Here is a 24569-nt window from a genome sequence, read left to right on the forward strand (position 1 = left end):
CAAACCTCACCTTGGGGGTCCCCTGCGTGAGAGTTAATCCTGGAAGGGAGGAAATCCTCACTAAATCATCTGCTTTGAAATCCCAGCAGGAATAACCAAATCCCATTTTTCGGAGGCATCACCAGCCGCAATTTCCCTCCTCCACTTGGCCTTTTACCTTATTCCTACTTATTTTTGGGGTCGGGTTTTAAAGCGTTGCTCTTTCTTTCTTCTCCCCCTGTCCAGCCCTCACGTCACCCCCATCACCACGGCCTCATTCGCATCACACTGAGGAGCAACGAAGCTTCGTTATACACCATATTTACCTAATTTTCCTTCCCCCACCGAGGCTGAAAGCAAAAATACAACTAAGTTAATCACATCTGGGCCTGCGACAAGAGCGAGCTGGAGCTCCACGTCCCTGCAGGGACATGGGGGCGGCTGGGGACCCCCTCGCTGCCTTTTCCCTAAAGCTTTGCAGCCCGTTAGCAAAATAGAAGCTGAGCTCCTGCTGCTGATGCATCTCGAGGGTGAGCCCGTTTTCTTTTGTTTTTCATTGTTTTCTCTTGGTTTTTCATTTTGCCTTCCTCCTCTTTTTCATTCCTTTGTCCCGCACTGCACAGCATCACTCAGCACCCCCTGGATGACAAATTCCCCCACATCCCCAGTAGCGAGAAGATCCCCCTTAGCAGGTCAAATAAGTGAAACAGCGCAATAGGAATTTATCTACTTACCTCCATCGCCGTTAAATCAAGCCCGTGGCAGCTAACCGGGCAGAAGGTGTCTGTACTGGCGGGAGGAATGATGGATGATAATATTAATTAATTAACGCTGATGGAGCATCTCCCCGTTGAAGCACATCACAAATCAAAACAGGCTCTACGCTCCCCCTGCCCTCGCAGCATCCATCCCTGCCCGAGTCTGCCTGGCAGCTGCTTTTACGGCTATTACTGATGATTTTGGGGTTGGAGACCTGTTTAGGGTCCACTCTTATAAACCTTCAAAGATTGAAGGTTTTTCTTTCTTTATTTTAAACTTTGCCTTTTGCTGCCAGAGTTTCCCAGCATGGTGGGGGTGATGGTTCCGCGCTATGTGCAGCCAGGCTCTGCACCCATTTAGGGTCCTATATATGGGATCCTAAAACCCACAGTAATTTAGGTTGTTTTTCCTAGGTGATTGTTGATAAGGGGAAAGAAAAGGGGGGTGTGAATTGGGACTCTGGTTTTGAGCACAAGCAGGTCACGTCAGCCCTGAGATCTGTGGGGTGGAGGGGAAAAGAAGTGAAGAGGAGGAAAATATTAGAAAATGGCTTTTGCTGCCAAAGAAAGCATTCATGGAACTACAGATTTTTGGCTTCCCTACTCCTCTAACTAATAAAGGGATTAAAATCATTGTAACACAAATATTGCATGAATCGAATAAGTAATTATCGTAAAATTAACAGGAAAATACCAAGAACCTTAATATGAAAAGTCCTGCAGGGTTTCGGATAATAAGAAACCTGGGGAAGTGGCCGACCCAGAGGAGGTGAATCACCCACAGGATTCGTGGTGACCGTGGACGGCTGCAGGTCACAACCTCGGTGGGACCAGGAGCTCATCCCAGGCCAATGCTGCTCCAGGTATGTCCCCCTTTCTAATTTTATCACCGAAATTTCACTGTATCACCGCAAACGTGGCAAGATGTCCTTAGGCTTTCACTCCGTCGCTGGCAGGCGGCAGCCAGCCCTTAGCTTCTTGTTGTTTAGAAGAGTCCGATCGCCTGTAATTTTGGATGTGAAAAGTTTATTCCCATCGTTTACAAGCATTTCCTTTAATTGTTCTTCCCTCGCCATCTCTTTTTGGCCTCATTTATGATAAACCTCGAATAGTGCCAATAAAGCTCGTGTGTCAAGTCAGAGCATCAGATCGGAGCTGCCTATGACACGGGGTCTGTAAAAGCCCCCTGGCCCCTTCCCTCTGTGGGGGGTGTATTTTTGGGTGGGTCATGTTTATTTTTCCCCTCTTGGGTGTATATTTGTGGGCTGGGAAGGTACATTTTCCACCATGGGGACACAGCCGGTCCAGCCTCTGTATCCCCATCACCAGCTCATTGCATGTCCACCTCCATGGATGTGCAGGGGGGGCCAAGCACCCACCCAGCCTCTGAACACCCTCCCCTGTGCCTCAGTTTCCCTCTTGCAAAACAAAAAAGGGGAATAATTTTGGTCTTGGCTTGGAAAACGTGTCTCCAACCCCAGTGATCGTGAGTGGGGGATGTCCCCTTTGCACCCAAATCCTGATGACTCTCCCTTGCACCCTCCCATGGGTGATGTCCTAACGCTGCCTGGTGCCTCGGTGGCCCTGGTGTGCAGGGCTGGTGCTCCAGTTCGCCCAGTTCCCAGTCTTGGTGGCTGGGTTCCATTGGACCTTTGTCCCAGTATCCAGTGCTGGTCCAATGCTGGTCCAAGTGCCAGTGCCTGGGAGGTCCCAGTTGCTGCTGCCAGTGCCCAGGTGATGCAGGCACCGGTCCCAGTTCCCCAGACCCAGCTGGTGGTGCTGTTGCCTGGGCAGCCCCAGTTCCCCATCCCAGTTCCCCAGCTCCCTAAAGGGCCCGTTTCCCAAGAAGATCCCAAGTCCTGGTGCCTGAGCAATGCCAGTCCCAAATCCCGCTTCCCAGTGGGGTTCCCAGTTTACCACACTGGTCCCCAGTCCCAGGTGAAGGTCCTGGCCCAGCGCCAGCTGCTGCCGCTCCTGCTTCCCAGTGCCAGGCGGTGCCAGTCCCAGTTCCCAGTGACAATCCCAGTACCCAGCAGTGGGAAGCACCATTTCCCGGTGCCAGTTACCGGCCCTGGTGCCGGTTCTCATTCCTGATTCTGGGTCCCAGGTCCCAGTACCAGTTCTCGGTCCTGGTGCTGGTTCCTGTTCCCGAGTCCCAGTGCTGGTTCTCGGTCCCAATGCCGGTTCTAATTCACATTCCAGGTTCTGGGTCTCGGGTCCCGGTGCCGGTTCCCGGATCCAGGTCCCAGTACAGTGGCAGTTCCCATTCCCGGTGCTGTTTCTCATCCCTGGTTTAAGTCCCTGTTCCCGGGTCCCGGTTCCTATTCCCAGTGCAGGTTCTCAGTCCTGGTTCCCATTCCCAGGTCCTGATGCCATTTCCCACTCCCTGGTGCCAGTTTCTGTCCCCAGTTCCTATTCCCAGTGCCAGTTCCTGTCCCCGGTTCCAGGTCCCAGTGGCCATTCCCGGTGCCGGTTCCTGTCCCTAGTTTGGGTCCCTGTTGCCAGGTCCCCGTTCCCATCCCCGGTTCGGGTCCCTGTTCTTGGGTGCCAGTTCCTATTCCCAGTGCCGGTTCCCATCCTGGGTCCCTGTTATCGGGTCCCCGTTCCTATTCCCGGTGCCGATTCCCATCCCCGGTTCGGGTCCCTGTTTCCCGTTCCTATTCCCGGTGCCCATTCCCGTTTCCGGGTCCTATTCCCGGTGCCGGTTCCCGTCCCCGTTCCCCGTTCCTATTCCCGGTGCCCATTCCCGTTCGCGGGGTCCCGGTTCCTATTGCTGCTGCCGGTTCCCGTTCCTGGGCCCCGGTTCTGGGTCCCGGTGCCGGTCCCCGGCCCCATCTCCTGGCGCCAGTTCCCGTCCCCGGTTCTGGGTCCCGCTCCCCGGTGCCGGTTCCCGTTCCCGTGCTCGGTTCCGGGTCCCGGTCCCGGTGCGGTCCCCGGCGCGGTCCCAGCGCAGGCGCGGCCGCTGCCCGCCCCGTCGGGGCGGTGCTTGCGGGGAGGCGAAGCGCTGCGGGCAGCGGCCACCGGCATCGGGCAACAGCACCGGCAGCGGGCAGGTAAGGCGAACCCCGGCCCCGGGGAACGGGAGGGCGGCTTGTCCCTGCACCCCCTGCCCTCTCCTGCTCCCTCCGTGGGGCGGCAGCTCCGCGCCCTGCCCCGGGGTCCAGCCCCCCGCTCTGGGGATGCTCAGGGCACCTGTGGCTTTGGGGACCGGGGGGAGCCGCGTTGTGGTGGGGGTGCGTGCATGCAAGATTATTTTGGGGCAAAAAAAAAGCCAAAAGCGGTACCCCCCCCCCTCCCCTGCGCTGCCTTGCGTGGAGCACGTTCCTGGCTTTGCCTTTAGCAAGTGCTGGTCTAGTTTTTGGGGATGCTGGAAGTTGGGGCTGGTGCATCTGAAAGTTGCACCCTGGATGGTTAAAACCCTGCAGCTGCTCCCAGACTGGGCTTATTCTGCTGGTGGAGCCAAGCTGGGCAGAAACTTTGAGCAACGAGGCCTCGCAGAGACCAGCACTGGCTGGAGAGCAGGATTTCAACGCTGGGAAAATATCCTGAGGTTTCACTACGGTTCTTTGTTCCATGTTTTTGGGATAAACCCAACGGCTTTTAGTAAGTTGCATGGAAAGTTAAGGCGAGACAGAGCTCCTGCCCCCGGGGCAGGCCAGGCTGCTACTGGAGCGCAGGGAACTGGTGTCTCTTCAGGTTTCCAGGCAGGGATATGAACGTGGATTTCCCGTATCCCCGGGCTGGGAAGCACCATCCCTTTCTCTCTTTCTTACTGCCCTAAAAATGTTATTTTAAACCCGAGAAACCAGCCCTAATGGAGGGTGTCCCGTCATGAGTGGCTCTGGTCCTCCAACCCTCGCCTCCCACTCCGGCAGCTGCATGGCCCTGCGGATCCACCTGTGTGTGATGCTTGGATTTGTTAGCAGTTATTTATTACTGATTCCCATTACGCTTCTGCCGGGATGCTGCGTTAGCTCTGAGCTTGGTGGGGAATGTGGGCAGACGTGGTGAATGGAGATGAAAGCTGGGCAGCGAGGGATGATGTTAAATCCTCAGCTGCCTTTCTCGCTGCATCCAGCAAGGACCATACTGCAGACTTTCCCCGGGGTGCCTTTCATCTCCATCCGCTCTCACATCTTGGGATGCTTCAGTCTGTCAGGGCAGGGTGCCGGCTTCCCATCCCAGTCTCACACTGGGGTGCTGAACTGGTGTTATACTGGGGCAAAGGCAGCACAGGGTCCCTGCGGCGGCGTCTCCCACCCCACATCCTGCATGTGGGTGGTCGGTCACCCAAGGTAGGTGCAGTGAATTGAGGAGGGACAAGCTCACAGATGCAGACAAGAGCACATATCACCTGTTGGGAGCATCCTTGGGCCACAAGAGATGGGAAGGGGCAAAAGCAGCAGAGCCAGGCGTGGATGGTAGAGCTGGGGCCTGATCCAGATGTTCACCACATAGCTTGGTGCAACATCTTGCTACAGACACATCTACTATGACCCCTTCCCAATAACACAGGCTGCCTCCGAATTATTTAAGCAATTATTTAACGTGAATCACCTGGGGCTCAGCCAGGCAGCAGGGTCTTAAAACCTAGGAGGGCCTGATAGATGTTTTTTGATAGACCTTCCACCCTTGGGAGCTGGATGGGAGGTCTAAATCCCCCCTGCAAGGGGTGCGTGTGTACAAATGCTGCTGCGTGCGTGGGGTCTGGCTGGTTCAGTGTCTGGTGCTTGCCAGGAGCCATGTGCCAGAATTGGTTGGGGAAAAACTTTCTCGTTGGCAGCAGAGTTGAAGATCAAGGCATTAGCGAAAGGCAAAGCAGGTTTTGAGGAAGGCAGTGGGGTTTGCTATAGCACAAAAATTGAGCCCTTTCGTCGTGTCCCAGGGACGCCCTGTGTGACACGCAGAAGCAATGATCCTGTCTGCAAAGCGGTGACACAGAAAAAGGGGGGCAAAGTGACATGACCAAGGCACTTGAGGGGTTTGTGGCAGAGTCAGGTCCAACCCTCTCTGCCAGCAGCCCCGTGTCTTTGCCCATTCTGGTAACAGATGACTTAGGCGGGGCTTTGGCATGGCCTTGAGCCCAGCAAAATCCGTCCTCAGCTGCTGTTTTCCCCTCTGTGTTGTCTGTTCAAGGGAGCTCTTTTAGGTGGAGACGGATGGGCACCGTCAAGCCCCTGGGGTGGAGAGAGGTGGAAATCCAGGGCTGTGACCACAAGGGGCTGTGCTGGACCAACCTGTAGCTTTGATCTCATTTTTATCCAAAGGAAGATGCTACAGATCTCCATTATCTGGACTTGATGGGGCTTTACACACTTTGTGCATGTGGGAGTGTGTCTGTGGAGAGGATTTCTGCTTGGGACTAGAGGAGGTGGCAAAGTACACCGCCGACCAGATTGACCCCGCATGGGAAAGCTTAAATCTGCTGAAACCCTTTAAGGAAAGATCTGAGCTCATTCTCATTTACCATGCCAAGATTTGCTTGCAAAACCAAGCTGAGGCATCATCCGTATGGGGCAGGTGAAATGCTCGGCTGGAGGGAACAGTCTGACTTCAAGGATGTTGCAGGGTGTGGGGATGTCCCCTAGGACAGATATCAGGCCTACAGTGGGGCTTTGTGCTATGTTTGGGGGTTGAATCACGTTGGGACAGCCGAGACTTGGGGCTGTTTTGGTCCTGGGTGCCTCTGGGAATGTTGCAATAAAGGTGAGGGGAACCAGGCAAAGCGTGTTGGTGGGACAAGGGTTTGGAAGGGTTAATGTGGAAGGACCAAGCTCTGAGATCTGGTGCTTGAGAAGGGATTAACTCAGCGGGAGCAGGTGCAGGGAAACAGGCTGTGAGGCTGATCAGAGGGATGGAGAGCTGTTACACGAGGCTATAAAAGCCCAGCGAAACAAAGGCGGAGAGGGGATGATGTGCTTGCTGCCTATAAATACATCCAAGGAGTGAACAGCAGAAGAGCTGTTTAAACTGGAGGACAAATGGGTGCGAATTCATTCAGTTCAACTTGTGAGGTTTATCTAGAGGCTCTACAACTGCACTCCATCAGAGGAGGGTAGCAGAGTGTGAATTAGGGCACATCACCTCTTTTTTAAGGTGCGTGACTGTGATACAAAGAGGATTTGGGGCTTGTCCATGCAGGAGGCCAGGGCTCTCTGGTCCAGACACCCTGTCCTGGTATCTCCTTTGGGAAGGGCTGTGTCAGCCGATGCAGGACCAGACCAGGCGTGAAGCAGATGAAGCCCAGACATGTGACTGAGATAATTTTTTGTCTTTGATTATGCCTCAAAAGAAAAAGAAAAAGGAAAAAAATCCATCTCTCCCTTCCCTGCTTGCTGCACAGATTAATAACAAAGCTTTGATGCTTTAAGAAGGCTTTGGATCTGATCCCAAGAGGAGATTTAGACAGCGTTTGTGCTGGGATATGATGATGCTAAGAATGGGTGCATCCTTTAAATCTGCTCACGCTTGTGCATTCGTTACCAGATGATTTTGACTGCTCCAGAGGTGCCAAGACCCCTTTCCTAATGTTTGCTCCAAGCAGGGCCAGCAGCAAGTTAATATGTGGCAAATGAGAAGGACGCAGCTGTGCCTTGAAGGCTGGGATCAGGCACTCTCCCTCCTCCTTCTCACTCGTTTCTAGAGGTGACATCTCCTTTCTCTGCAGATATTCAAAGCTGAAGCCTCTTCCATACCTTCAGAAGGGTTTCAGCCCCTAATGAGGCATCCGTTGTCTTTTGCTCGTGCCGTGCTGTTGTGGGTCACACTCGGGTATGGTTTATTTGCTGATATCTTCATGCCTGAGCTGGTATAACACCAGTTCACCTGCTCTTCTGAGCTGCTTGTGGAGCACAGAGGCTCAACGATGGGCTTGTGTTGACCTGCTTTGGGCCAGGAGGTGCTCCTCCTTCTTCCTGGACCCACAGGCAGTACCGTGGATGGGGATTGATAGAGTTATAGAACAGTTTGGGTTGGAAGGGACCTTCAAAGCTCATCCAGTGCCACCCCTGCCATGAGCAGGGACATCTCCACCAGCTCAGGTTGCTCAGAGCCCCGTCCAGCCTGGCCTGGGATGTCTTCAGGGATGGTTCATCCACCACCTCTCTGCTCAACCCGGGCCAGGCTCTCACCACCCTCAGGGGCAACAATTTCTTCCTCACGTCTCGCCTGAATCTCCTCTCCTTTAGTTTAAAACCATCACCTCTTGTTTTATTGTAACAGGCCCTGCTCAGAAGTCTGTCCAGCAATGAATAGGGGGTGGTGATTACTCTGGCTCTGCTCACTTCCATTTGATTACCCAGGGAGAAAGGGTCAGGCTCTGGGTGCTGCAGAAAAGGGACACGGACCCACTGGCTTCACAAGGGACGTTTTTTCACCAGTCAAGCATTTGTCTGGCTGCAGCATTAACCCTTCCCCTGCTCTTCGCACTCCCCTTTGCACTGTGAAGCCTTTTCATCCATGGGTTACTCCTGCTAAATTGACTCTCATTGTAGGAGAGACCCCATTCTGGTGCCACCATATGGGGGTGACTTTTTGAGGTCACGGTGGAAATATGATTGGTCGCCACTGAGTTTTTCATTCCCTCTGGGAAAAATAATCCTTTCTCCTCTGCCGTCTGGGTCAGGGGAGTCTTCAATAGCTTTTGCCTTTCTGCATGATGTGTTTGTTTTCAGCCAGTATTGCAGTTCTTTATATTTAGGGATCCTCCTGTGCTGGGGATGTGATAAATGATACCCCTGCAAAGCCGTGCTGGGAGCCCAAGGGGTTGCGCAGCATGTAGGTCAGAGAACCGTCTTCTTTGGGCCTGATCCAGCCCCTCCAAGGGGGCTGGGACTGAGCTCCGCATCCCTCCTGCTCCTCTGCATCCCGCAGGCAGCTTTCATCTGCCCTAGGGAGTTATGTCCCAATTCAATAACGCTTGGATGCATTTTACCTTAAAATACTCTTCCAGCACAGAAAACAATGTCCCTTGGTTTGCCCTTGTGCAAAAAATGACCAGTTTTAGTCCTCCCACTGTCCATCGGAGCATCATCTCTGCTCTCTTATGTTCTGTGATTTCAGTCGGTCGTGAATGTATGTTAAGGGGAGAGGGGACTGTGAAGCATCCCGACCACCTTAATGCTGGGAGACTGGAAGATGATAATGGGGAGCTCTGAAGTGATACACAGGAGAGTTTCTTCTCCCTACCATGTGGGGACCTCCTCAGCTTATCAGACAAATTGTCCCCCTGGCTGACTGGAGCTCATCCTCAGATGGGGGAAGCAGCAGCCCCGGTTTATTCCTTCGAGGTTTATCCTGTAATCTGGCCATAACTAATCAAACAGGATTGCAGCAGCCCAGGGCAGGGCTCCGCTTTTGTCACCGGGGAAAGGGACATGTAATATTGCTTTCTCCGGAGTCACAGCATGACGGGCAGCAGGTCTCTGATCACCAGGAGAAAAGGGCAAAGCTCCAGCTCTGCTCCTGCCGGCCCATCCCTTCAACTAAGATGCTTTTCCCCCGCTGTGTTTTTGTTGTTGTTGCTGGTTTTGTGTATTATTACATCGCCAGATAATTCATACAGTGAATTCCCTGGGTGAGAAAACACATCCTCGCTTTGTGGTGAGCACAGTCCATCCCAGTTTGCATAGTGTTTCTGCTTTTTTGAGGTTTTGCAGCTCACAGGTGCAGGATGCAGGTGTCCCTGGTCCACTCCATCCCTTCCCAGCCCATCCTGATTTGTTTAACCATTACCCCCAGCCCCTGTATAGAGAAGCAGGATTCACACCTGTTTGTTGCTCAGAGTTTGGGGTTGGTTTGTTTTATTTTTCGCAAGCCACACCCTGGTAAGCAAAACTTCCGACAAAGCATTTGCACGCTCGCTGCTCCCAAAGCCTTGCAGAGCTGGTCCTACGAGTCGTCTGAGCATGTGTGGATACTGTAAGGATTGCTCCAGGGTGGTGAAGGGAGGTGATTTCTCTGCTGAGCGAAGGGAAATCTTGCATTGGTAAAAGCTGCAGCTGCAAACTCTGCTTTTGCAAGGAGCCAGGAGCGTGGGCGTTGGATGGGGATGGTGTCTGTCAGCTGCTTGCCTGGCAAGTCTCGCCTTTGGCAGCCTGGCAGGTCCTTCATGCAGGAGCAGGAGGGTGATTTATTTTGTCTAATGTGAGGCTGTCGCTGGGGCTGCATCAGGGTTTTGTCCCATGTGGGGAAGTGAAACTCTTCCCCGTGTCACAGGGGATGTTTTGTGCATACCCTGTGACTTGCAGCTCCAGCTCAGGGCTGGTGCAGCATGAGGCTGTCTGAAGAGATCACAGTACCACCGATAGTTTGGGTTGAAAGGGACCTTCAAAGCTCATCCAGTGCCACCCCTGCCATGAGCAGGGACATCTTCACCAGCTCAGGTTGCTCAGAGCCCCGTCCAGCCTGGCCTGGGATGTCTCCAGAGATGGTTCATCCACCACCTCTCTGGCCAACCTGGGACAGGCTCTCACCACACTCAGAGATAAGGAGCAAGGACTTCCAGCAGGATTCATGCTGGGAGAGGAGACAGGGGCTTAATCCCCATCCTGGAGCTGCTGCCCTCCAGCCCTGCCCGTGTTCTCCCACTCCACCTTAACCATGCGGTGGTAACATGTCCTGAGCCACCTCCTGCAGACACATTGGTGCCCACTCTGGCTTTGGAAAGTTTCCACAGATGGGACCAGTGACAGATATTGGGGGCAGACTTTTTAGCAGGGACTGTTGTGATAGGACAAGGGGTGATGGTTTTAAGCTAAAGAAGGGGAGATTCAGGCCAGATGTGAGGAAGAACTTTTTTCCAATGAGGGTGGTGAGACCCTGTCCCAGGTTGGCCAGAGAGGTGGTGGATGAACCATCCCTGCAGACATCCCAGGCCAGGCTGGACGGGGCTCTGAGCAACCTGAGCTGGTGAAGATGTCCCTGCTCATGGCAGGGGTGGCACTGGGGGAGCTTGGAAGGTCCCTTCCAACCCAAACCATTCTATGAATCTATTCTATGATATTTCTGCTGGGGTGAGACCTGGTCTGATGGATCCTGCCTCCCGGTATGGTGGTAGGAGCAAGCACCAGCTGGGCTGGGCTGTAGCAGAGCAAGAGGTCTTCAAGAGAGGAGAAATCCTCATCTGGAAGAAGTCTTGTTGCCTGGGTAGTCAGATGCTTTCTATCCTGTGTAGGGTCTCTCCTGATGACAATGTCTGTAATTCCAGGCATGTGAGTGCCAGGGGGGTGAGTGCCATAGGACAGTGGATGCTCTCAGAGGAACAGGGATTTTGGATTTTACCCTAAAACATGTGTTGGAATTGCAGCACGAGGAGCAGGGTTTTGGTGTCGCTGTTGATGTTTGTGGCTTGGTGATGGGTTAGTTTTACTGGGGGAGTCTGTCCAAGTACACAACTCAGAATGCTAAGGAAGGGCTAGAAAAGGGCAGGTTCTTCTGGGTTAGCACAAGAAGGGCTCCAGAGGACATGATCTGGGCTGAAGCTGCAGGAGGGACGGTTGGGATGAGCCAGAGGGACAAACAGCACAGCTAGTCTGGAAGGGATGATAACAGTAACTGCAGCCCCATTATCTCTTCTACTCCTCAGGCACAGCATCTCTGCATCTTTTGAAGCTCAATTGCTTTAATTATCCCAGAGGCTGCAGAAGCTGATGGGTTTTCTGAATGAATTTTCCAGTCACTCGAACCTCTTAACAACGCATCCCTGTGACCCATAAGTACCCAAGAAAAGGGTTCTCGAGGCTACCCCCAGCAATACCCTGTGACGCTCCTGTCCTCCCCTTTAGCCACATCACAGAGGTTCAGGTTGGTCTTTAGACCATCATGTTTTTGCCCAGCTGACAGGAAAACCAGCACGAGTGTATTGATGTGGTGTGAGGCTTCCAGCAGAGTCACTGTGGCTGGATTTAAAAGCAGTTGGTCCAGACGTTCAATTAGAAGCCCTGAATAAGTAATAGAAATACAATTCGGTCCACTTCTAAAAAGATAACATCATTTTAATTTTTTTTTTTTAAATTTTTAATAATAAAAGTGTTTATAATGGGTGCTGAGAAGGGCACAGTGCTCCTGTTACCTCATGGGGTGGGTGGTATGTGCTCAATATGATGCACATGTGGGGTGACAACCCTCCTGGGATAAGGAGGGTCCATACGTCTGGACACACAGATGGAGGTGGCTCAATTCTGCATGCACGACTCGTCTCCTCCTCGACTCTGTTTCTCCGATGCCTGAAAACCTGCCCTGAGTGAGCCATGCCGCGTTTGAACAGAGAGCTTGCCAGGTGATACCAGCCCCACATCCCTGTGCTATTCCAGCCATTCAAGAGAAAAGCAACGGAGCTGGGGAAGGGGCTGGAGCACAAGTGTGATGGGAGCGGCTGAGGGACCTGGGGGGTTCAGCTGGAGAACAGGAGCTGAGGGGAGACCTTCTGATCTCTGAACTGCCTGAAAGGAGCTTGGAGCCAGGGGGGTCGGGCTCTGCTCCCCAGGAACAAGCGCCAGGAGCAGAGGAAACGGCCTCAAGTTGCACCAGGGGAGGTTGAGGTTGGATGTGGGGAACAATTTCTTCCTGGAAAGGGCTGTGGGGCATTGGAACAGGCTGCCCAGGGCAGTGCTGGAGTCACCATCCCTGGAGGGGTTTACGAGATGCATAGATGAGGTTCTTAGGCCAGATGTGAGGAGGTGACTTACTACAATGAAGGTGGTAAAACACCGGCCTAGGTTGCCCAGAGAGGTGGTGGATGAACCATCCCTGGAGACATCCCAGGCCAGGCTGGACGGGGCTCTGAGCAACCTGAGCTGGTGAAGATGTCCCTGCTCATGGCAGGGGGGGCACTGGATAAGCTTTGAAGGTCCCTTCCAACCCACACCTTTTAATGATTCCTTGGTTTAGTGACAGCGTTGGCTTAACAGTTGGACTCGATCATCTTAAAGGTCTTTTCCAACCAAAATGAATATGTGGTTCTGTGATACCAATTCTGGCTGCTGTATGTAAACCCAGAGGAGCCCTGGAGAAGGTTTCTGATGTCAGGAAGGTTTTGTGGGGAAGCCCCAGGGCTCCTGGTTGAACATCAGAGTGTTTCCTTTCAGTGGTGCCCAATGACAGGATGAGGAGCAACGGGCACAGACTGAAACACAGGAGGTTCCATCTGAATATGAGGAGAAACTTCTTTACTGTGAGGTGCCAGAGCCTGGCCCAGGCTGCCCAGAGAGGCTGTGGAGTCTCCTTCTCTGGAGACATTCAAACCCGCCTGGACACCTTCCTGTGTGATCTGCTCTGGTGACCCTGCGTTAGCAGGTGGGTTGGACTGGATGATCTCCAGAGGTCCCTTCAGCCCCAGTCATTCTTTGATTCTGTTTCCTTGTTCCTGGTGCTCTGTGCTGCTCCTTGCAATCATTAACCAGGGTGACGCTTGGGGTGTGCAGGGTTAGCAGAGCGATGGCTATCATCTCCAGGGGCTGGGCATTGGCAAAGCCCATTAATTCACCTTTCAGTGCTTGTGGTGCAACATCTGCTGAGCTACAAGGGATTTTAACCCTGCTATGGCCTGGAGAACAAGCCTGATGTAGCTCATTTCTGCCATGGTAAGGCTGGCTCAGGGCCTGAACAGCACCTAAGCATGTGTTATGGGTACCCAAAACTGAGCTTCTCTGTTCTCCCCAAACCATCAGTAGGCTGGGATGAGCTGGACCTAAAGTGGTGAATATCTTCAGCTCCTCTCTGCTTCCCTCAGCCCAGCCTGGCTGCCTGGCGGCATTTTAATCATGGGCCAGTTTATTGCAGAAGCTTAAGTAGCTGTTGGAGCAGTATTTGATTTAAAGCGGGCTTGCAAATTTAGTGCATAACAGAAAAAAACGAGACATTTAGAGATCTACACATGGCTTTCTGGAGGAGACAACTTGATTATCTTAAAGGTCTTTTCCAACCACAACCATTCTATGATTCATCATTTATGTTATATATAGCCTTCCTCATCCCACTGCCTTTGGGTCTGTGCTTTTACCACTACCTTTTGCTGTTCTTTCACCCCTGGTCCTGCTAGTCCTGCATCTTTCCATCCTCCTGCATTTTTTGGTCTGATGTGGGATGTTACCATCAGCTTTGATCTGAGCTTATTCCTCCTACCTACGCCACGATGCCTTCAGACATTTGTCCAGGTCCCATCTGTCCTTAGCGTCTGTGTTGAGCAGAAAGGCCGGCCTGGCTGGTGCCACAAGCGCGTTTTTTGTGAGCGATGCTCTCGCCAAGGCAGAGCTTGCCACCAACACAGGGTTCTAAGGGTGTTTATGATGCAAGGCTGCCCTTTTCTTCCTTCAGCTCTGGCGTTGAGTCTTGTTTGCAAACGGGTGACTCATATCTGCAAGGAATGAGGAACTCCCGAGGCTGAAGTCATTAAAGGCATCCCCGGTGTGAGTTATCCAAGCAAAAAGGGAGCTCCTGGCCGTCCCACCTGGCCGGTTCCTGCAGGAGATGGGTGTCCAAGGGTGCCCAGACCCTCACATTGACCCCAGCCTCCCCAGGAAAAAACACATCGAACGCTGCACCCCCTGTAAACCTGCTCTGTCTCTAATGTCTTTTTGCTGTTAAGCAATAAAGGAGAGATGTTTGGGAGGGGAAAAAAAAGCAGAGGAAATAAGCACGCATGATAAAAATCACCATGCATTGCTGGAAATAGCCCCCAAGTCTGACGGCTGACTCTGGGTTGATTTTGTTGCCGATATTTCCAACCAGGCTCGCTTTGGTGATACAGTAGTTTTGTGGTTTTCTGCTAAGACGAGTGACCCTGGCCCCTTCCCTACCTGTGCTGCAAATGCACTTTTTAATGAAAAATTACTATTTCCCTGCGGTTTTTGCAGTAAAAACCATCCGTGAGACAAGCGCCTTCCTCTGTAGGTCTCGAGTGCTTTGCAGAAGGGACCAGGATCCCTGCAGATGGACGACGTTGCTTTTTCCCACCCCGTAGAGGAGGAATCATCAGGGAGCATTTACTATACTGACATGCTTGCAAAAATCCGTTTATTTACTCAGAACAAGCAGCTCTCAACCCATCAAGATTCTTTTTTTTGTACTAAATCCACTGCATCTACACCCATTTTTGAGGGGGGATGGCACGTCCTCTTGTGCACGCACACAAAATTAACCCTTTGGTTGAAAGGTGCTGTGTTCAGGTGGGGACTGGGACCCCAGCTGTGCTGCAGCACATCATTGACAAAAATCAGAGCTTGATATAAAGGTAATTAAGTGTAAAAATGGCTGTTTCACCTTTAACCTAGTGTATTTGCTAAGAGTTTTTAGCTCTTAGAACAGAACAGAGATATCACCGGATGAAGGGAAGAGATAAAGAGACATTCAGACTTCTGTTTGTGGGCTGTTTTGTTTCAGCAAGTAACTGCTGTAAATGCTCAGTCATTTGCATTGTGGCTAAAGCAGCTGCTCTGGAAAGACATCCAACCCTGCCCAGAAACATCTGGACATGAACTACCTATGACTTCCCACAGGAATCAGCTCCCCTGGTTAACCGCAGTCAATTTGAGAAGAAATAATGTCTTGTTTTCTAATTTTCGGCAGCGTGGCTTCCCCTTCCAGCCCTTGCGGATGTTGCTAATGCAGGATGCTACACGGTGCTGCTGGCTCTGGGCCACGTTGCTTCAAATCCGAAGCAAAGCTGAGGTAGATGCACAACTGGGAGCAGGAAAGGGCTTTGGGATCACAGCTCAGACCTGCTGTGGACCCTGTGTTGGTCCTGATGGACTTTCCATGGGACTGTCACTTTGCAGCCCGTGACTTGAGGGTTTTTGTTCATAGAGATGTTGGCTGAGAGGTGTGGAGAGCTTATCTTGTGTTTGGTGTAGGGAGTGATTCACGGTTCGACCGCATCTTCCCTGGATCCTGGAGAAAAGGTGTGTAAAGTTTTCCTTGTGTCGGTATTTCTTCTGCTGAGCTGGGCTTTAGTAGGTTGTGGAAGGTTGGTAGGTTGGTAGGCTGGTAGGTAGAAGAACAACCCCAGTGTTGTCGCGTGTCTGTCAATAGAAACAACCAAGGAGGCTGTGAAAAAAAAATGATTTAAGTAACATTCTTAGAAATCGGCTGCTCTGCACACCCAGCTATTGGGCTGCAGTGTTGTAGGTTGTGCCCGTGAGACTTCGCTTGTCTGGGGAATGAGCAACCACATGCCTGGTCCCTGCTTCATCTTCTCCTTGGCCTTCATCTTCTCCTTATGCCTTTGCAATGTGATATTGAAGATATCGTGGCTGACACGCCAGAGGCTGTGCTGCCATCCAGAGACCTGGACAGCCTGGAGAGTTGGGTGGGGAGAAATGGAATGAACTAGAACAAGGGCAAGTGTAGAGTCTTGGATCTGGGCAGGAACAACCCCAGGCTCCAGTGTAAGTTGGGGAAGGAGCTGTTGGAGAGCAGTGTAAGGGAAAGGGACCTGGGGGTCCTGGGGACAGCAGGGTGAGCATGAGCCAGCACTGGGCCCTTGTGGCCAGGAAGGCCAATGGTACCTGGGGTGTATTAGCTGAGGGGTGGTCAGTAGGTCAGAGAGGTTCTCCTGCCCCTCTGCTCTGCCCTGGGGAGACCACACCTGGAATATTGTGTCCAGTTGTGGCCCCTCAGTTCCAGAAGGACAGGGAACTGCTGGAGAGAGTCCAGCGCAGGGCAACAAAGATGCTGAAGGGAGTGGAGCATCTCCCGTGTGAGGAAAGGCTGAGGGAGCTGGGGCTCTGGAGCTGGAGAAGAGGAGACTGAGGGGTGACCTCATTAATGTTTACAGATATATAAAGGGTGAGTGTCAGGAGCATGGAGCCAGGCTCTTCTTGGTGACAACCAATGATAGGACAAGGGGTAATGGGTTCAAACTGGAACACAAGAGGTTCCACTTAAATTTGAGAAGAAACTTCTTCATGGTGAGCGTGGCAGAGCCTGGCCCAGGCTGCCCAGGGGGGTTGTGGAGTCTCCTTCTCTGCAGACATTCAAACCCGCCTGGACCCCTTCCTGTGGAACCTCAGCTGGGTGTTCCTGCTCCATGGGGGGATTGCACTGGATGAGCTTTCCAGGTCCCTTCCAATCCCTGACGTTCTGGGATTCTGTGATCTCCTGTTTAGTGAGAACAGAGCTGGAGAACACAGGCCAGAAGATCCTGTTTTCTAGGGACAGAGTATTTTGTCTGACCTGGACACAGAATCTCTTCATGGAAAGGGCTGTCAGGCATTGGAACAGGCTGCCCAGAGCAGTGATGGAGTCACCATCCCTGGAGGGGTTGAACAGACACATAGATGAGGTTCTTAGGGACATGGTCGAGTGACAGTGTTGGGTTGATGGTTGAACTTGATGATCTTGAGGGTCTTTTCCAACCAAAATGACTTTATGTTTCTGTGATCTACAATCATGGAGCCCTTTGCTCCTGTCCAGGGTGCAGCCTTGCAGCACCCCAAGCGTGGTGAGCTCGCTAGATGTACAACAGGACCTCTGAGCTGGAAGCAAAAAAGAAGCAGCGGTTTGTGGGGGAGGAAAGAAGAGCCTTTCAGCAAGTGTTTGGTCCAGGCCAATGCAAACACTTTCAATCCTTCTCCCTGTGGCAGCACTCGGAGCTGTGATCGATACCAGCTGGCAGGAGCTGGATCCAATGCTGGAGGAGAAAAGGGGGGAGTCCACAACACCTCTGAGTCACAGATCTGGCTCGGTCCTCCAGCAAAATATTTTCCTGTTTAACTGCTTCATGGCTGGACTAAGGTTGGGCTCAGACCACTGTTTCCAGAAATTCAGCTCTGCTAGGAGTTGTGAGTGCAGATTTCCCTTGCTGCTCACACACAAACGTGCAAATATAGGGTTTTAATTTGAACCATGAGAATGCCCAGGTCTTGTGCTCCTGGAGCATCGTGGTGCAAGAAATCAAAGAGTTGTTAGGCAGCCCTTGAGCTTTTTATTGTGGCAGATCTGAAGTTCAGCCTGCCTGCAAATTAGAGGGAGTCATGAATTTTAACACCTCTCCCTAAGAACATTTCCCCTTCCTCTTCCTTTTAATTATTTTGCAAGTTTTTGGTTGGGGTTTTTGTGGGGTTGTTTGGTAGGTTGGGTTTGGGGTTTGTTTGTTTGTTTTTTGGGATTTTTTTGTGGTTTTGTTTGGTTGGTTTTGGTTTTTTTAATGATCCTGAGCAGTATCCCTCCTCATTCTGCTTGGTATTTCCTTTGCAACTCAAATCCATCTGCCTCCATCATGTGAGAGCATCTCTGTGGCAAGGACAGATGAGTGTCAAGGTGACAGTCACTGTGGGGTGGGATTGCAGGGTAAGGAGTCAGCCCTGTTCCTCCAGGAAAATTTGGGTGGCAGAAAGGCTGGAGCTCCTTGGCCAAGAGGACCACGGTCCTGTTCTCACTGGGATGGACATTGCCCAGGGCATCTTGTGGACATCGGCGTCACAAGGGTGGTTGGAAAGCGCAGCTCCAGGCCATTGTTGCAGAGCTACCCGGGGAGGAGCGGCGATTTTATGAATGAGCAGCCAAGTGCCAGCCCTTGGCTGCGGGACAGGCTGCGGAGCAGCATCCAGCATCGCCTGCATCAAACCAATAGCTCCTGCCTTAACTCGAGCGTGGTTTTTAGAAAGGCACCAGACTCCATCCTCTCCTCTCCAGGCTCTCTTCTTAAATCTTGCTGGTTCTTTCTGCACAGCCTCCTGTGGAAATGTCCTTTCCCATCTGTCAGCCCAGCTCATGAATCTAAGCAATTCATCTCAGGTATCAGCAGCATCCTTCTCCCTCGGCTTATTTATTTGTGCAGAAAGCAGCTGCCAACCATCCTTTCCCAGAGCTGCTGCTTTGCCTGTGTCTTTCTGTAGCAGTGACTGTTGTCACTACAGAAGTCTTGCCTGATTATCTCTCAAAAGGAGCTCATTCACTGCTGAGATGTCCCCACCACAGAATCACACAGAATGTCAGGGGTTGGAAGGGACCTGGAAAGCTCATCCAGTGCAATCCCCCCATGGAGCAGGAACACCCAGCTGAGGTTCCACAGGAAGGTGTCCAGGCGGGTTTGAATGTCTGCAGAGAAGGAGACTCCACAACCTCCCTGGGCAGCCTGGGCCAGGCTCTGACACCCTCACCATGAAGAAGTTTCTTCTCAAATTTAAGCGGAGCCTCCTGTGTTCCGGTTTGAACCCATTACCCCTTGTCCTACTATTGGTTGTCACCAAGAAGAGCCTGGCTCCATCCTCCTGACACTCACCCTTTCTATATCTGTGAACATTAATGAGTCACCTCTCAGTCTCCTCCAGCTCCAGAGCCCCAGCTCCCTCAGCCTTTCCTCACACAGGAGATGCTCCACTCCCTTCAGCATCTTTGTTGCCCTGTGCTGGACTCTCTGCAGCAGTTCCCTGTCCTTCTGGAACTGAGGGGCCCAGAACTGGGGACATGTCCCCTGTTCTTCACCCCCTTCCTCTGCTGGAGATCTGGGGTCTGAGCTCATTTCCTGACCCTCTTAGCAGCATGGATTTATATTTTGACTGCTGCATGTGTTCCCTGACTGCTCAGTGAGGCTCTCTGCCTTTCTACAAGGAGCAAATCTGGTGTATTATTCCTGTTTTGATACAGGTCCCTTTATTTTTAATGCTTTTCTGGGGGAAGGTGATACACTTGGGCCTCTTAGGAGCATCTGAGAAGTGGTCCTGATGACAAGGAGAATAATCCCGTGAGCATTGCTATAAGTCCTTTATACCACAGCACGTCAATGCATTGCTCAGCTACCTTCAAAGGCTCCTCTGTGAGTCAATACTTTTGTGACTGACCCCATGGAGGCAAGGTCCCAGCCCTGGTTCCCAAATAGAGCAGGTCATGCAGCACTGAAGCCAGAGCTGTTCTCCCTGTCTTTGACCTGCAAGCTAAGGTGTTCTAAACTGTAAAATCTCAGGTTCACAGTCCTGGAAGATCATCGCTAAATTATTGCAACGTTCTTCCTCCACATCGGGGACATGGGAGTAGAGACAAGGGGGTAGGTGGGTTGTTGGCCATCCAGTGCCAATGGTCTCCTCATGGGAGGTGCATCTACCTGTTGCCCCAGTCCATCCTACGGAGTTCACCCAGGGTGGTGCCTTGTTCAGATTGTGTTTAATTAAAGGTGTAATTGCCCATTTGCAGTTATTTCTTCTGTGAGCACAGGCTGAGAGAGTTGGGGTGTTCAGCCTGAAGAAGAGGAGCTCTGGGGAGACCTTATTGTGGTCATTCCAGACATAAAAGGGGCCGATAAGAAAGGTGGGAACAGACTTTTTAGCAGGGCCCGTTGTGATAGGACAAGGGGTGATGGTTTTAAGCTAAAGAAGGGGAGATTCAGGCCAAATGTGAGGAATAAATTTTTTCCAGTGAGGGTGGTGAGAGCCTGGCCCAGGTTGGCCAGAGAGGTGGTGGATGAACCATCCCTGGAGACATCCCAGGCCAGGCTGGACGGGGCTCTGAGCAACCTGAGCGTGTGAAGATGTCCCTGCTCATGGCAGGGGTGGCACTGGATGGCCTTTGAAGGTCCTTTTCAACCCAACTATTCTATGTTTCTGTGGTTCAGTGTGTCTGAGGGACACCTGAGGTGGTTTGCAGACAGGTGGGTGGCTGGCACCAAGCACCCCACAAGCTGCTTTAGCAACTGATCCTCAGCAGCAGAGACCTGTGGAGCAGCCAACAAGGAGGTTATTTTGGGTTCACTTAAGCTCTGAGTGATGAGCACTTGTGCAGCTAATCAAGCTGATAAATGCCGTCAATTAAAACCTATATTTCTGCTTTGCAGAAGTGAAGTGTTTTTGTCTCTCCAAATGAGAGGCTGGCTGGGTGGGTGATGCTCTTGGAGGATTGTTCCGATCACCATGGGCATTGATTTAGCTCTCAAACACCTACTTTCCTCCAGCTAATCCTAGTGATTCATTAACAAGCAATGTGACATCGTTCCAGAATTGATGCTCAGCTGTAAGTGATCATATAATCCCTGGGATTTTGGGTGTTTACAGATTAGCTGGATCCAATTAGCCATTATTGCAATTTCCTTGTCTCGTGTCATGATTTAAAGTGTCCATGGATGTTGACCACAAGAAGCATATACTTTCTATACATTCCACTGGGAGTGATGGTTTAGGCCAGTTGGTTGGATGCATCTGGATGGGGCACCCTTTGTTTTACCATGGGTGGTGTTGGAGAACACAGCTGGAATTCTGTGGCACACAAACCCCCATTTCTTTAGGAAACCAGATTAGGTATTTCCAGACTAGGATCGCTAATGATCAACAGTTTGAACAGGACATCCCATTTTGGGGAAAAAGAAGGGCTGTACGCAGCAGTTATAAATAAATACAGGATACATTTAGGGAGGTAGCTTTGGGAGAAGGTCTGTGATTTAGTACAGGAGATCGATGAGAGAACCCCCTTCCCTTTTGGCTGGTGTGGGGACAATGCGATGCAACTGTAGGGTGGAAGGATGAGGACTGGAGCAAAGGGGTTGGTACCCAGTGACCATAGGGCAGGGGTGATGGAACAGTGATGGAGAGGTGCTGCTCTCTCTCCGGGGGACATTTGGGCAACAGTTTTCTGCTGGTTTATGGATTGCTAGACTCATTTCTCTGCCCTGGAAGCCAGATGCTTGTCAGGACAGAATAATTAATCCAGAAATACGTGGCGCTCTGCCAGGAGACCTTTTTTAATTAAAACCAGATCTGATAAAGTCTGCTGAGAAATTGGCGTCTCTGATGAAATCATGAATTGTATGTCTATAATTTGGGGTTACATGGTGGAGGTGCTCTGGGTAGGGCTCAGCGCCCCAAAAAACCTGTGCACACCCTTCTTGCAGGGGGTGTCTTCTCCTTTGCCTCCAAGGGCTGTGTTTTACCCAAATGAGTTATAATTTCACTAAAAGGCAGGACACCAGTTATCACCTCCTCCTGTTCCTGTTTTGGTTGGGGAATGGGAGTCCCATGCCCAGGGCATGTCCAAGGTATTCTTGAGCTTTGAGGAGTCATCCATCTCTCCTCGTTTGGATGCAGGATTTTCCCTGCATGTTTAAACTGGTGATGGACCACACTGATACCTCCTGGAGTGAGACAGAGGTGCTTCATGGGGCTATAAATGTGGGGTTGTAGGACAGCCAGATCTGGGGGAAGGCAGAGATGGATGCTGGATGGTTGCCTCCAGCTGTGACATCTTGGTCCTTGCACCCAGATGCTGTGGGGGAGGATTGGGTGTCCGTGTCCAGACTCTGCCCCATCTCACTCCCATTCTGCCTGTCCTCCCAGGGCCGGTGGGGAAGGATGTTTTCCTCGGTGAAGCCGTACGAGAACCAGCGCTACGCCTCCCTCAAGAAGGAGTGTCAGAGGCGCAAGCAGCTCTTTGAGGACCCGCTTTTCCCCGCCAACGACGACTCGCTCTTCTACAAGTCAAGGATCCAGGGCATCCAGTGGAAGCGACCAAAAGTAAGTGCACGTGTCCCCTTTCACCTTGATGCTCCTTTACGCCATCTCTGCTCTCAGGCATCCCCAAAAATGCTCAGCGCATCCTTCACCAAGGGTTCCAAGCCCCAGACAACATCATCTCCCCTCAGCAGGATTTATTTGCCCAGGCTTGGTATTGTGAGCATCTGGGATGTCAGGGAGACCAGCTACACCCAGGCCAAGACTGTTCTTCCCCAGTAAGCTCTGGGAACAAAGCAGGCTTCTCCATGCCTCAGTTTCCCCATGCATAAAACAGAGAGAAGGTTTGTGGTCAGGCTGGTTTTGGGCAGTCTTGCTAAGTCTAGTGGGTGCAGCAGAACAAAGAGTTGTCTCTGAATACTCTTGGTGATCCATTTGGGAAAGGAAAAGAAGATAAGTTTTGGGTAGGTTAGTGGATCTTGGAGGTCTTTGGGAGGTGGGTGGTCTAACCCATCCTTCCTCTCCTGTGAAAAATTGGTGTCCTCTGCAAAAACCGCTCTGTGTGTCCTCCACGCTGCTGTGTCTGACACAGGGAGAGGTTGTGGGGGGCTGGGGTAACATTGCCTGTCCCCCCTGCTGTCTCTCCCCTTTCTGCTGTCCTCAATGCCTGGCCAAAAGGTGCACCTCAGGGCACTGCGTCTTGGGGAGTTTCTGTGTCTGGGTATGGCCATCTGCTCAGGCTTGACCAAAAGGCCACTTTTTTCCCACTGTACTGGGCACTAGTGAGGCTGCACCTCAAATCCTAGGGGCAGTTTTGGGCCCCTCACACCAAGAAAGGCCTTGAGGTGCTGGAGTGAGTTGAGAGAAGGGAACAGAGCTGGAGAAGGGGCTGGAGCACAAGTGTGATGGGAGCGTCTGAGGGACCTGGGGGGTTCAGCTGGAGAACAGGAGCTGAGGGGAGACCTTCTGATCTCTGAACTGCCTGAAAGGAGCTTGGAGCCAGGGGGGTCGGGCTCTGCTCCCCAGGAACAAGCGCCAGGAGCAGAGGAAACGGCCTCAAGTTGCACCGGGGAGGTTGAGGTTGAATCTTGGGAACAATTTCTTCCCCAAAGGGCTGTGGGGCACTGGAACAGGCTGCCCAGGGCAGTGCTGGAGTCACCATCCCTGGAGGGGTCGAACAGACATGGAGATGAGGTTCTCAGGAACATGGCTTAGTGCCAGGGGTGGGTTAATGGTTGGACTCTATGATCTTGAGGGTCTTCTCCACCCAAAATGATTCTACGGTTCTCTGACTGCCATGAAATGCAGGACATCCCGGGCAGCAATGATAACTGAATGGGGAGAGGCAATGTCAGAACCATTTAGAACACCTGTTTCTGCTTCCTAGCCCGTGGGGAGGAGCAGCCCTCACTGCCCAGCCCGTGCTGTTTTGCAGGCAGCTTGGTGACATTTTAGCATGGCAGGGTCGCCTGAGCTGCCATTGTCCTCCTCACCCCCAGTGGCAGCCCAGAAAATCAGCTGCCCTTTCACAAGACAGTGCTGTGTCTGTCAGGGTGAGGGCAGTACGGGGGGGTGGACAAAAAGGCTTTGTGTGAAGGGAGGGATGGAGCTGAACCGCCTCTTTCAGTGTGACAGGAGGGGCTGAGCTGCCCAGCATCCCACCAGACTGCTCGTGGGAGGAGGTCTTGTTTCCCTCTGCCCTGCCTTGGTCTCTTGCATGCCAGCTCTGCCTGGAGATGGGGTTTGTACAAGGCTCAGCTTGTGTTTTAGGTCATTCCCTTCTCTACTGGACTGGAAGGATGCTCTGTGCATAGCTGCCTTCTGAAGAGAGGGCCCAACATGGGTTGGTCTCATTGTGGAGGACAACACGGCATCACAGAATTATAGAATCAGAGGATGATTTAGGTTGGAAGGGACCTTCAAACCTCGTCCAGTGCCACCCCTGCCATGAGCAGGGACATCTTCACCAGCTCAGGTTGCTCAGAGCCCCGTCCAGCCTGGCCTGGGATGTCTCCAGGGTTGGTTCATCCACCACCTCTTTGGGCAACCTGGGCCAGGCTCTCACCACCCTACCACATGAACACACCTTGCATGTCACACATATAGGTGATGCCCAAGACTTTCTGAACAACTTTCTCTGGGACTGAAGGGTTAGAGATATTTGACACCCCCTTGCTGGTTTGCATTCAGAGACACATTAATTCAGCCCCACATCTAATGACAGAGGGTTGGATCCAGCTGTGGAAGGGCAAAGTTTTCTCATCTTCTACTGAACATCTGTGTCTCAAAGCTTGCTGCATGGCTCCTGAACAACTCTGGCTATTCAGGCTTCGTCAGGCATAGACTTGTTGATGGGAGTCATCATCCCTGGAGGTGTTTAAAAGGCATTTAGACGAGGTTCTTAGGGACATGATTTAGTGCTAGAGTTAGGTTATGGTTGGACTTGATGATCCTGAGGGTC

General features: G+C 52.0%; 1 protein-coding gene across 1 annotated transcript in view; it reads left to right on the forward strand.

Moving 5' to 3' along the window:
• The first annotated feature begins 2282 nt into the window (after positions 1-2282).
• CAPN5 (calpain 5) overlaps positions 2283-24569 on the forward strand; it is a 64199-nt gene continuing 41912 nt past the window's right edge. Inside the window, 5 exon segments of the mRNA XM_071803626.1 lie at positions 2283-2731; positions 2845-2895; positions 2940-3542; positions 3544-3790; positions 21995-22171. Of these exon segments, the coding sequence (XP_071659727.1) occupies positions 2283-2731; positions 2845-2895; positions 2940-3542; positions 3544-3790; positions 21995-22171 (1527 nt within the window).

Source organism: Patagioenas fasciata, chromosome 1 (genome assembly GCF_037038585.1).
Source record: "Patagioenas fasciata isolate bPatFas1 chromosome 1, bPatFas1.hap1, whole genome shotgun sequence".
NCBI lineage: Eukaryota > Metazoa > Chordata > Aves > Columbiformes > Columbidae > Patagioenas > Patagioenas fasciata.